This window comes from Leucopleurus acutus (assembly GCF_964270905.1).
Source record: "Leucopleurus acutus genome assembly, chromosome: 7".
NCBI lineage: Eukaryota > Metazoa > Chordata > Mammalia > Artiodactyla > Delphinidae > Leucopleurus > Leucopleurus acutus.
Window position 1 is genome coordinate 78,663,664 of NC_139150.1, and position 14,672 is coordinate 78,678,335.

Here is a 14,672-nt window from a genome sequence, read left to right on the forward strand (position 1 = left end):
CACTGAAAATTATGCTGAACACTGTTTGTCACAGAGAAATGCATTGATTTCATTTATGTAGTGATGAAATAAATATCATGGCTCATCTATTATGTTCCAGGAATTATGTTACGTACAGAAGATCAGATGCAAGAGTAGTAAGATGATGCCCTCATGGCTACAGCCCAATGTGAGCACTGACAATAATTAGTGTTTTGAAAAGCAGTAGAAAATGGAGGGTGCAAAATGCACATAATGAAGCACACAGGCAAACAAATGAACAGACAACAAAAAATATTCACGGAGGTCCTAATTTAATCTTGGAGGAGGAGGAGGACATGCCAAGGAAGTATATTTATACTAAGAACTGAAAGGTAGTAAAGATGTAAGCAGGTAAGTTATGTGTGATTTGGGGTGGATGGGATGAGGGTCTAAAATTATGGCAATAACTTCTCAGAAGAATATTCAAGATGTTCAAAGACCTTACATTATTTTCTTATGTTCTCTCACCTCTGTATACCTAAAAAGGCTGTCTTTATAAAAACCTTTTAATTGGGGGGAATGTAGCACTCAATACATTATTTTTAATGAGCTAAGCAGAAAAATCTTTGCTAGAATCTTATCTTAAAACTTTTATAATATTTACAGTAATTTCTACAAATGACAATGCACCCAGTTCACAGAGTACACAGGTAAATTCAGGCTAGTCTAAGAATTGCCCCAAAGATTATCCCTAGATCTTTTTCCCCACACTTCCATTTTCTTTTGTTTCTCATTCATTTGCTATCTTTTTCTGCAGGTTACAGTGTGTTTAAATAAAATAAATACATTTCATTTTTAATAGAGCCACATACTCATTAGAGGAAGTTTGAACTCTGTAGACAAGTTTACAGAAGAAATAATTACATTTATCTTTAGAGATTAACAAGATTGTATTTTCATGTTTTTCCATCCAGTTTTTTTTTTTTTTAGGCAAGCTAAAAGCCCGCTCATTTTATTTTATTTTTTATTTTATAGTGGAGTATAGTTGATTTACAATATTGTGTTAGTTTCAGGTGTACAGCAAAGTGATTCCAGTATACATATACATATAGGTATTTTCTTCCATCCAAATTTTTAAATGTAAGTTTTATTACTTTTGGAATTTACTCTGCACCATCTTAAACATTTTAAAATTTGTTTTGTCATTCATTTTTCAATTAAAAATAATACCTAAGAGAACTAATATTTTTGATCAATTATGATGATACTGATAAATGGCCAAATATATGTTTAATTTTTAAGTAACTCTATGAAATAGGTATTATTGGCTTCATTAAGATGAAGAAAAGACGAAACAGAACTTAGTATCTTTTCTTGCACACTTTGGAACCCATGATTATGATCCTAACAATTCTAAATTGCAATTCTACTTTCTAAATATTTTTATATTATTTCATAATTTTACTGTTATTTTAAAATTTTAATGTGAATTTTTAAAACTATGAATATAAATATTAACCACTATAAATATGTTTAAGGATAAAACTAGTAGTTCTGAGTCATGCAACAAAATCTGAGACTGAAAACTATAAAGTAACTGGTAAAATCTCACACATTCTTACACATTTTTTCATATACAACAGATCATGCTTTATAGGTGCATATATATGTGTGTGTATATATTTTACTAGCAAAATGATACTGCATAGATAAAAATGTACTGAATACAGTAATTTAAACTTCAAATTTAAGACAAAATAGGCTCACATACAAAAGAAATATCTCTTCAAAACAGATATATCTAACATGGTCTTCGTCATGATCTCATAAGCAGAATCATAAATGAGTTTAAACAATTCTCATTGCATCTCCACATTGAATTGGCTGATTCTGCCCAGAATTGTTGCCATTTGTCATTCTTTAAATAGTTTTTCAATTAGTTTAAATTTGGATAATCTTCTGCTACAAATACAATGATGGAGAGTACAAAAATAATTTAATAAAGAACACAACATGCACTCACATTTTAATGTTATATCTAATTCTGCTATGGCATATTTTATTTTAAATATTGTATTAATATTTTAATTTTATATCAATGATTTTTCATCTTATTTTAATACATGTTATAAAAGGAGTAATTGCAATTTTACATGTTAGAATAAAACACAATATTTATTCTATGAAGCATGTATTATATATTTTCATAAATTCTATTAATTAGGTTAGATTTACTAGTGCAAACAATGTCAACAAATATGGTTGGCCCTTTAAATCTTTTGTGTGTCCACATTAACATAGCTAGTAACTGATGGAAAAATAACAAATTATGATGTCATTGGTGAAAAACTACTAAAGTTTTGAGAATAATTGACTCTTAGCCATAAATATGTCTAATTAGAATATATTCAGTTGGACCTTGATAACATTTTACACAAGGGTGATTTGTTTTGCATTGTTCTTGATGCTTGAACTATGATTTAAATCATTTTTAGCCTAGCATTTAAAATAATAGCATACAGTCTTTATACTATATGCTATAATAGTTTATTTATGGATATATATATTTACATATATATTAGAGTTTTATTATAGTTTAAAATTACATATATAATTCTGGCAATGTCAGCTCCATGATTTTGGCTAAAATCTGCTTCCTAATGTCACATAGTTGTTTTTTTTTTTTTTTTGCGGTACGCGGGCCTCTCACTGTTGTGGCCTCTCCCGTTGCGGTGCTCCGGACACGCAGGCTCAGCGGCCATGGCTCAAGGGCCCAGCTGCTCCGCGGCATGCGGGGATCTTCCCAGACCGGGCATGAACCCGTGTCCCCTGCATCGGCAGATGGACTCTCAACCACTGTTCCACCAGGGAAGCCCTACTGAAGGACATGCTGATTTCTTTAAGGTTTAGCCATAGTGAGTAGCGTTGTTGTACATAATTACATCCTAGTTTTAGTTTGATAATAAATATGCATACAAAAATATGCTCATCATTATATATAATTAGGGAATTACAAATTAAAACAACAATGAGATAGTACTGCACACCTATTAGAATAGCTAAACTCCAAAATATGACCACGCAGATAGCTGGAGGGCGAGTGACAACAGGAACTCTCCTTCCTTGCTGGTGGAATGCATGTACAGCCATTTTGGAAGACAGTTTGGCAGTTTTTTCCAAAACTAAACAAGTCTCACTTCAAGATCCAACAATTGCACCTCTAGTATTTATATAACTGCCTTGATACTGAAAATTTTATCCTGTGTCCCTGTGCTCTAACGTCCATGCTTTATACCACTAATCTCACTGCTCTTTGTTCCTTTTTTTTAATAAAAATATTTTTTTCTATTTAGTATAAGTGAAATTATGATCCTTAGTAATAGACAATATATTGCTTTGCTTTCCTCCCCATTGATGATGTAAAAATTTTCTAATAATTATGTTTATTATTATTATTACAATCAATAGATTATGGAAAGCCTAATGAAGATTAATAAGTAGAACAAATTTGTTACTGATGTGCCATTATCCCAACTGCTAACGCTGCAAATTTCACTTCTTTTGCAAAGGCAAATGCTTTTGGAATATGGAATGACAAGTAGAAAGAGATTTCTGTTGCATTCAAAGCTTAAACTGCAGCCCTTAAAATATTGTCTGGACTTTTATGCTTGCTCTTTTGTTATCCTTCCTGTCTTCTTCATAGCCTTTATTAGATCAGCACCAGAGGTGATCTCTACTGATTAAAAATTATGACACTTCATTTTCATAACAGAGACTCATTTCAATTCAAAACCAGAAGAGTCTGAATGAATAGAAAAATTCTTAGTAAAAACCATGTCTTCAAAGAAGAATGCTTTACAAATCTGAGCTGACAGTCAAACCACAAACAAATTTCTAAGAGGCTCATATTCTGTTCACAGAATTATATGCTTTGAAATTCAATTATCTATTATGTAGAAATACTGTTTTCAGATTTCTTCATGTCCTGAAGACCTTGGTTTATACACTCTTTCATTTACAAGTGAGACAAAATTGTCTCCCTTTGCCTCTTAAATGGTTGGGGCTGCTTCCTCAAATGTATGACAAATATGAGAATGATTGATAATCTGTGAAAATCTCAATTTTACTCAGCTGTACCTCTTAAAGTCTTGAAGCCAGAGTCAGATTCAGATCTGTCTCTTTGTTGACCAATGAAAACCAAGTTTGTATGAATATTAGAAAGGTCATCCTCCTTAATTAAATTATGGACAGTCTTGAACTTTCTATAATTTATAAACAGTGTATAGAGTAATGCTCTGTGACTGTATGCAAATGAACCTGTAGCCCTCCTTTCTCTGACACTGCATGTCCCACTGTGTGTAGACGATTCATGTACATAGACATTGTTAACAGTTTTCTTGCCTTAGAAGGCAAATTTGGTGATGTTACCTTTAAGAGGTTGAATAGTGAACACATAGGGTCAGGTGCCAGATTGCCTGGCACCTTTGATGTTACTGAGTGACTTTGAAAATTAATTATATTCTCGAAAGACTCCCCATATGAAAAATTAAACTAGTTTTAACATCTAAATACAGGAATTTTGTGAAGATTAAATAAGTTACTATAGGGTAAGATGCTCAAAAATGTCTGACTCATAACAGGTGCTTAATACAAGTGTAGTGGTTTAAAAAATATGTACTCAAATTATTTGATTATCCTTTGACACTTGGGTAGAACTTAATTCCCCAACCCTTGAGTAGAGCCAGAATCAGTGATTTGTTTCTAGTGAGCAGGTTTGTAGAAATGACAAATTCTGATTTCTTAGGCTAGGTCGTGAGATATTGTAGCTTTCATCTCTGTCTTTTTTGGATCACTTGCTCTGGGGGAAGCCAGCTGCTGTGTTAAGAGGACAATCAGGCAACCCTACAGCAGGACCCAAATGGCCAGGATCTAAAGCCTCATGTCAGGACCCAATAAAGAACTGAGGCATTCTGTCAATATTCTGATTGGAGGAAGCCATGCATACACCCAGCCAAGCTGTTTTTAAATGACTGATTGATAGAAAATGTAAGACAATGAAAGTTTATTGTTTTAAGCAATCAAGTTTTCAGGTTAACTGGGTATGTAGCAATAGATAATTAATACAATGCTTTAGCTATTACTGGTATTATTTTCCTGCTAACATTTCTCAACCAGGCCCAGTGAACTATTTTTCAGCACTTGCTTCATGCTTATCTGCACAAAGAAAACCCAGATGGCTTAATTGGTGAGTTCTATTAAACTTTAAAAAAGAATTAACATCAATTCTTCACAAACTATTAAAAAAACTCTTTGTGTGCAGCCATTATTACTGTGATACCAAAACAAGATATCACAAGAGTAAAACACAACAAAACAAAACTGCAGGCCAATATTCCTTACAAAAAGACTAGAAATCTAAAAAAATCAAACCTAGAAAACCAAACCTAGCAAAATATAAAAAGGATTATAAAACCTTACCAAGTTAGGATTTTATGTCAGGAATAAAAGCTTGGGTTAACATTTCCAAATCATCAATGTAATATAACATATTATATTAGAAGTATAATAAAATATAAGAGAATAAAGCACATAAAAAAACACATGATCATCTCAAGAGATAAATGCACTAGAGAAATCTAACATCCATTAAGATAGACATGTAAAAAATTAGGAATGGAGGGCTTCCCTGGTGGCGCAGTGGTTGAGAGTCCGCCTGCCGCTGCAGGGGACACGGGTTCGTGCCCCGGTCCGGGAAGATCCCACATGCCGCGGAGCGGCTAGGCCCGTGAGCCATGGCCACTGAGCCTGCGTGTCTGGAGCCTATGCTCTGCAACCGGAGAGACCACAACAGTGAGGCCCGCGTACCGCAAAAAAAAAAAAAAAAAATTAGGAATGGAAAAGAACTTCCTCAACTTGACAACAAGCATCTACAAAAACAAAGAAGCCACAACTAATATGCTACTTAATGGTGAAATAAGATAAGGAGAAACATGAAGACCTTCTTGCCATTTCTATTCAACATTCTACTGGAGGTTGTAGGGAGGAATTAGGCAAAAATAAGAAATAAAAAGCATCAAGATAAAAGGAAAAATTTAAAATAGCACTTTCCATTGAGGATATCATCTTATATAGAGTAAATCCAAAGGAATACACACACACACAAAAAAAACCCTATTAACGCTAATAAACAAGTTCTACAATGCTATAATATACAAGATCAATATGCAAAAATCAATGGTATTTATATACACTCACATATAATAATATGAAAATGAAGTAAAGCAATTCCATTTAAAATAGCACCTAAAGTAAATAAAACAATTATGAAATTTAACCAAAAAAGTGCAAGGTTTTCACTCTGCAAACCACAAGACACTGTAGCAAGATGTTAATGGAAATCTAAATAAATGACTAAACTTTCCATGTTTATGGATCAGAGGATTTCATATTAAGGTGACAACCCTCTCAAAATTGATCTGTAGAACTCATGTGATCCCTATCAAAATCCCAGTTTTTATTTTGCAGTAATTGACAAGCTGATCCTGAAATTCATCTAGAAATGTAGGTGAACCAGAGTAGCCAAAAAAGAACTTAAATAAGAATACATTTGGTTGACTCACACTTTACCATTTCAAAATTTACTTAGATGTAAAAGTTAGTTACAATTTACAGTAATCAAGACTGTGTGATCCTAGCATAGGGAAAGTCATGTAGAATTGAGAATCTTAGCTGAACCACTACATGTATTATCAACTGATATTCCATAAGGAGGGCAAGATGATACAATGATGGAAAGAATAGTCGTTTCAAAAATTGTGCTTGAGGGAATTGAATAAAAATGGTCAAAAGGTACAAACTTTCAGTTATATGATAAATAAGGACTAGGGATGTAATGTACAACATGATTTATATAATTAACATTGTTTATATTATATATGAAAACTGTTAAAAGAGTAAATCCTAAGAGTTCTCATCACAAGGAAATCTTTTTCTTTTTAAATTTTGTGCCTGTATGAGATGATGAATATTCACTAAACTTACTGTGGTAATCATTGCATGATATATGTAAGTCAAATCATTGAGCTATATACTTTAAACATACAGTGCTGTATGTCAACTATATCTCAGTAAAACTGGGAGAAAAATGCTGTTTGATAACTGGATACCTACATGAAAAAGAATGAAATTGGACCCTGACCTCATACCATACACAAAAATTAACTCAAAATGGATCAAAAGCCTAAATGTAAGTGCTAAAACAATAAAACTGTTAGAAAAAAATGATATTTGTGATCTTTCATTAAGAAGTGATTTAGATATGACACCAAAAGCACAAATGATAAAAGAAATAGATAATAGTGTACTTCATCAAAATTAAAAATGTTTTCTCCTGGAAAGATATCATTAAGAAAGTGCAAAGTCAACACAGGAATAAGATAAAATATTTGCAAATATTATATCTAGGAAGAAACTTATATGTAGAATATTTAAAGAACTCTTAGAACTCAAAAGTACAAAGAATTTTTTAAATGTAAACACAGTACCTAATTTTTAAAGTGAGCAAAGGATATGAATATACATTTTTTCCAAATAAACAATGCAAATAGGTACATTAACTCAACATCATAAGTCATTAGGGAAATGCAAATCAAAACCACAAGGGGACACCACTTGATACCCACTAAGATGGCTATTTTTTTAATACATAAAAAAAAATTTTTGGTGAGTATTGAGAGTAATTAAAATTCTCAGAAATAGCTGATGCGACTGTAAAATGGTTCAATCACTTCGGAAAATAGTTCGGCAGCTCCTCAAAATGTTAAATGTAGAATTTCCATGTGACTCGGCATAACACTCCTAGGTATAATAAATTCCCTACATATGAACCTTCAAGTTGCAAACTTTCAAAGATGTGAACGTGCATTCACATGTCCAATCACGTAAGTCAGTTCACGTGTCTGGCGTACATTGTCATGTGCGTGCATCCTCTCCAAGTGGTTGTGCTTTTGTGTACTTTACAGTGCAGTACCGTATAGAGTACAGTACATTTATTTCAAGCCCAGGATGTCCAGAAGCAAGCATAAAAGCAGCGGTGATGTAGCTGGTACTGCAACCAGCCAGCTGTTGTACTGTACTACTATACTTTTCAAGGTACTATACCATAAGATTAAAAATTTTTTCTTTATTTTTTGTGCTTGTTTGTTTTTATGTATTATTTGTGTGAAAAATATTATAAACCTATTACAGTTCAGTACTATATAGCCAATTGTATTAATTGGGTACCTAGACTAACTTTGTTGGACTTAACAAACAAATTGGATTTACAAACATGCTCTTGGAATGGAACTCGTTCATATGTAGGGGACTTACTGTTATCTACCCAAGAGAAATGAAAGAAAAATATCTACACAAAAAGTTGCACACAAATGTCCATAGAGTGACTATTCGTAACAGACAAAGAATGGAAACAGCAGAAATGCCCATCAACTGATGAATGGGTAAACAAAATGCATATGTTCTCCTAAAGGAATATTATTTGGCAACAAAAAGGAATGACACACTGATACATGTTACAGCATGGCTGAACCTTGAAAACTTAATGCTAAGTGAAAGAAGACAGTCACAAAAGGCTACATATTGTATGATTTGATTTACATTAAATATCCAGAATGGGCAAATACATAGAAACAGAAAGTATATTAGTCATTACCTGGGGCTGAAGGAAAGGAGAAATACAGGGTGAATGCACATAGGTATGGGGTTCTTCTTGGAGTGATGATGTTATTCTGTAATTAGATAACAGCGATGATTTTATAAATTTGTAAATATATTAAAAACCACTGAGAGTTACCTTTTAAATGTACGAATTTTATGGTATCTGAGTAACATCTTAATAGATTGTTATTTCAAGAAAAAAACTTAAGATAGCCAGGACACGGAAGCAACTGAAGTGTCCATTGATAGATGAATGGATAAAGAAGATGTGGCACATATATACAATGGAATAATACTCAGCCATAAAAGGAAACAAAATTGAGTTATTTGTAGTGAGGTGGATGGAACTAGAGTCTGTCATACAGAGTGAAGTAAGTCAGAAGGAGAAAAACAAATACCGTATGCTAACACATATATATGGAATCTTAAAACAAACAGAAAAAAGGTTCTGGTGAACCCAGGGGCAGGACAGGAATAAAGATGTAGACATAGAGAATGGACTTGAGGACATGGGGAGGGGGAAGTGTAAGCTAGGACAAAGTGAGAGAGTGGCATTGACTTTTATACACTACCAAATGTAAAACCGATAGCTAGTGGGAAGCAGCAGCATAGCATAGGGCGATCAACTCAGTGCTTTGTGACCACCTAGAGGGGTGGGATAGGGAGGGTGGGAGGGAGGGAGATGCAAGAAGGAGGAGATATGGGGATATATGTATACATAGAGCTGATTGACTTTGTTATACAGCAGAAACTAACACAACATTGTAAAGCAATTATACTCCAATAAAGATGTTAAAAAAAAATTAAGGAACCCACTATGTAATGCCCTAAAAGCTAAGTACAGTTCCTGTACTAAAATTCCTCACCTAATTGTCTAATTGAAAGACAAACCATTTTTATAACTATTTATACAGTCACATAGTGCTGTGATAGAGCTGTAAATAGGGTGCCTGTGGTGCAAAACATGACAGCCAGCGGGAGTGGCAGGGAGACTGAAGAGGTGATTTGTGGACTGGGTAATAAAGGATGAGTTGTCACTAATTAAATGAAGAAAGGGAGCAGTGGTATCATAGCAGCATAGTATGGGGATGAGAAATGAATAATTTGGCAGAGAGGTAGAGAAAATTATAAAGAAGAATAAATTCTATCCTGAGAAATGAGAAAATTCAATGAAGAATTTAGATGAGGTGGGATAACCCAAACAGATGTTCATTTAAAAAAAAATCACTTGAAGTATGATAAGTGGTAAAAACAAAAGCAATTAAGCAAACAACAAAACTATAAGAATTAATATTAGGGACAGAAGAGCTAGCACTGAGACCTACTGTTTTGAAATCCTGCCTTTACATTTATGTCTCTTCCAAAGACTTTTAGTTAGTGTTGACTTTTCTTGTTGCTGATTTGTTGATTCCTGTCCCACTTTGACAACTCCAGATAAAAATGCAGAACAAATAATTCAAATGAATAATTCAAAATACATTTAGCAAAACATGTTACTATCTAGAGTCTATTAAAAATATTTTCGAGGGCTCCTCTGGTGGCACAGTGGTTGAGAGTCCACCTGCCAATGCAGGGGACACGGGCTCGTGCCCCGGTCTGGGAAGATCCCACCTGCTGCGGAGTGGCTGGGACCATGAGGCATGGCCACTGAGCCTGCATGTCCGGAGCCTGTGCTCTACAACGGGAGAGGCCACAACAGTGAGAGGCCTGCATACCACACACACACACAAAATATATATATATTTTTTTTTTTTTTCCAAAATCCCTGGTTGTACACTTCACATTACTCCGCCCTTAAGCAAAAATATTTCTGTTTGAGTGAATATGATGGTTCAATTCCATTAAACAAAAATTGTTCCTTTAAGATGGCATTTCATTAAACCTTCTTTTCTTTACCATAAATTTATGTAGCAATATCTGACATCATTTCTACAGTTAAAAAGGAAAATTTAACCAGAGAATATAAATAGTAAAGATGAAAATAAATCATTACAACATCTGAATGTGTCTGAAAGGGATTTTATGTCTGCTCCTTGTTATCCTACTTTAAATTTTGTTCACTCATAATATTCAGATAATGTGCTTCAGTTATTTTTATAGTGACATGTTATAATTTACAAAATTATTAATTATATATTTAGAGAGGGAACGAGCAGGGTCTGGTTTAAGTGTCTTTAGGATAACTGTAAGAGTCTATTTACAAAATGATTTCAATTGCCTGCTTATTCTACAGCTTGCTTATGATATAATCCTAATTGCCCCAAAGAAAATTCTTTTCAACAAAGATTGCTAATAGATACTTTTATAAATTTATTTTAAGAAATGTTTCACACCTTTAATATATATTTTATATATCAAGCAAACCTTTCCTTTGGCCTTTCAGTTTTATCTTCCTTCAGATCACTGCCAATCCAATTTAATTGAATTTGGAAGGTAAACTACATATTTAAAAGCATATGTGTTTAAAAAATAAACAGGGATAAAACTTTCAAAAAACAAATAATTTCTTAAGTACTACATATATGCTGATATAACACATTTAAAATACTAAAATTCAGGGAAATAACCTGACATCCAGTGAAAATATTTCCTTCAAACATGAAGGTGAATGAACATATTGTCAAGAAAACAAAGTTGAGAAAAATTGATGCAAGCAAACTGAACTACAAGTAATATTGAAAGCAGTTCATTAGGTTGAGAAAAACTAATTCTGGATTGGAGTCCAGAGTGCAAGAAGAAAGGAACACCTCAAGAAAGGGCAAATAAGTGAGTAAATATAAAAGACAATAGAATGCATTAAGCAATCATAATAACAATATCTGAGAGGTTTCTAACATATTCATGAGTAAAATATATAACAAGAGTTAGGAGAAAAACACTAAAGAGGTAAATGAATTTAAATTCTTGCAAGTTTCTTGAATTATCTGTGATGAGATAAAAGTAGTAGTTTAAGATAAGTCAACAATAATTTAACAAATTTCAAAAAAGTAAGAAAATTATTGAAGAGTGGTAGAAAAACATGTTACCAAAATGCTAAGAGATGGACAAATAGAACACTAAAACAAGAACTTGATTAATACAAAAGAATACAGGAAAGAAGAAATCAGGGAATGAAGAACAGATGTGACAAACAGAAAACAAAGCAAGATGGTAGACTTAAACCCAACTATATCAATAATAACATTAAATATGAATGGACTAAATGTTCTAATTAAAAGACAAAGATAGGACAGAGAGAAAGGAAGACGGAAGGAAACATAACAATATGCTTTTTTTTTTATGAGAAACAACTTTAAAAAGCTTGCTTGAATGTAAAATAAGTGAAAAAAAAATGCAAAAACTAACCCTAGGGAAGGTAGTGTGCCTATGTTAATATTGAATCAAGTAAATTTTAAAATATGGCCAAAATTTGAGTGGTCCTCCAAAACACATTTTAAATACAAATCCAAAAATGACAAAGGAAGTACAATGATGATAAAAAATATATATTAAAAAGAAACTGGAGTGTCTCTATTAATGTCAGGTAAGGGAGACTTTACAGCAAGCAGTGTTATGAATGAAAGGCAGAACATTTTACAATAATGAAATAGTCAACAGATTAATTTGACTCTCCTAAATTTGGAAGCACACAACATAGCTTTAAATTATGTAAAGTAAAATTAACAGAGAGAAAAACACAAAATAAAATTCATGACTAGAGATTTTTAACATGCCTCGGTTTGGGGAAAAAAGTAAGAAATTAAAAGATTTTAACAACATTGTTAAGCATATTGATTTACTTGATGTATATAGAATGCCACAAATGTAACTATAAAACACACATTCTTTTCATATAATTACAACATATTTAACAAAATAAAGTATTTCTTGGTTCATAAAGCAATATTAACTAAATTTCAGTTAGGAAATAATAGACTATATATTCTCTAACCATTATAGAAGTAAATTAACACTCAATTATAACTTATTAATAATAGTATTTGTTAATAAAATAACAAACTACTAAATAATTTATAGGACAAGGTAAAGTTACAATGAACCTTAGAAAATATGTTAAGATGAAAATAATGAAATTATGGTGTAAAAAAATTATGGGATAAAAATGAAAATATCATTTTGAGGGATAAATTTAATACTTTAAAATGAGCATATCAGACAAAAAGAAAGTTTAAATACCAATGACACAAGCCCCCAACACACACACATGTATATGTGTATATGTATGACCTACAATGTATGTATATGACCTACAATGGCAAGGTAACTATAACACTACAGCAATAATACTATCCATCCATAGTATAGGGCAATGGAACATAATTTAGAGTCTAGAAGAGCCCCATGTGTTTAAAGACATTTGATTTCTGAAAAAATTGCCACCAAAATTTATTATGAAAAGCTTTTGATTTTTTCCTATGAATCATGCTGGAGCAATTGGATATGCATATGGTAAAAAATAAATGAACCCTAATCCTACCTTATACCATATAGAGATATTAACTTGAGGTTGATTATAGATTTTATCAGGTTCACCAGATTAATATTAAAACAAAAATAATCAATATTCTAGGAAAAAATAAAAACATTGAGAGGAACATCTTCATGACCCTGGAGTAGGAAAATTTGTTTTTAATATTAATAAACATAAATACTAATCATAAAGGAAAATAATTCATTTAGTAACCTTAATGATATACAGAACTTCTGCTCATCAAAAGATATCATACTTAAGTAGGTGATTCACAGAAAGGGAGAAGATACTCCGGGTACATACATCTGAAAATGATTTGTATACAGAATATATGAAGAATGCTAGAAATCAATAAAAAGGCCAAAGAACAAAATTTTAAAATGGGGTGAGGTTTTATAAAAGCACTTTACTAATGAGTGTATCTAAACAATCAATAAGCATATAAAAAGATATTCAACATCATTAATCATCAGGGAAGGGAAAATTAAATCTATAATGAGATTATAGAACACACCCATCAGAATGACTAAAATTAAGATAATATGATGTACTGACGAGAAAGTAGTGTGCCACTAGAAACTTCATACATTGTTTTTTTTTTTTTTCTTTAATTTTATTGGAGTGTAGTTGATTCACAATGCTGTGTTAGTTTCAGGTACAGAGCAAAGTCGATTCAGTTATACATATACATATATTCACTCTTTTTCAGATTCTTTTCTCATATAGGTTATCACAGAATATTGAGTAGAGTTCCCTGTGCCCTTGTTGGTTATCTATCTTATGTATAGTAGTGTGTGTATGTTAATCCCAAACTTCTGATTTACCCCTCCCCACCCATGTTTCCCCTTTGGTAACCATAAGTTTGTTTTTGATATCTTTTGGTTTCTGTTTTGTAAATAAGTTCATTTGTATCATTTTTTAAAATTAGATTCCACATGTGAGTGATCACTCCTGGGCATATATCTGGAGAAAACCATAATTAGAAAAGTTACATGCACCCCAATGTTCATTGCAGCACTATTTACAATAGCCAAGACGTGGAAGCAACCTAAATGTCCATCGACAGATAAATGGATTATGAAGATGTTGTACAGATATGCAATGGAATATTACTCAGCCATAAAAAAGAACAAAATAATGCCATTTGCAGCAACATGGATGGACCAAGAGATTATCATACTAAGTGAAGTTAAGTCAGACAAAGAATCTGCATACATTGTTGATGGGATTCTTCATTAGATCAATTTTGAAAAAATATGATTAGCAGTAATTTCTAAAACTAACATATATATCCCCTAAACCCATACCACTCCCATGAAAAATTAGTGCAAAACTCCAGCAAAAGATATTTGCACATGGGCTTCCCTGGTGGCACAGTGGTTGAGGGTCCACCTGCCAATGCAGGGGACGTGGGTTCGTGCCCCGGTCCGGGAAGATCCCACATGCCATGGAGCAGCTGGGCTCGTGAGCCATAGCCACTGAGCCTGCAGTCCAGAGCCTGTGCTCCGCAACGGGAGAGGCCACA

The 14,672-nt window shown here is 32.7% G+C and overlaps 1 protein-coding gene across 2 annotated transcripts in view; it reads right to left on the reverse strand.

The window, feature by feature from the left end:
• The window catches only part of LOC309963985 (uncharacterized protein), a 389,311-nt gene that overhangs the window by 307,160 nt on the left and 67,479 nt on the right, over positions 1-14,672 (reverse strand). For both annotated transcript variants that reach the window (XM_082842582.1, XM_082842581.1), the window contains one exon: positions 8,672-8,747. In XM_082842582.1, the coding sequence (XP_082698708.1) occupies positions 8,672-8,747 (76 nt within the window). The remainder of the gene's footprint in view (positions 1-8,671; positions 8,748-14,672) is intronic.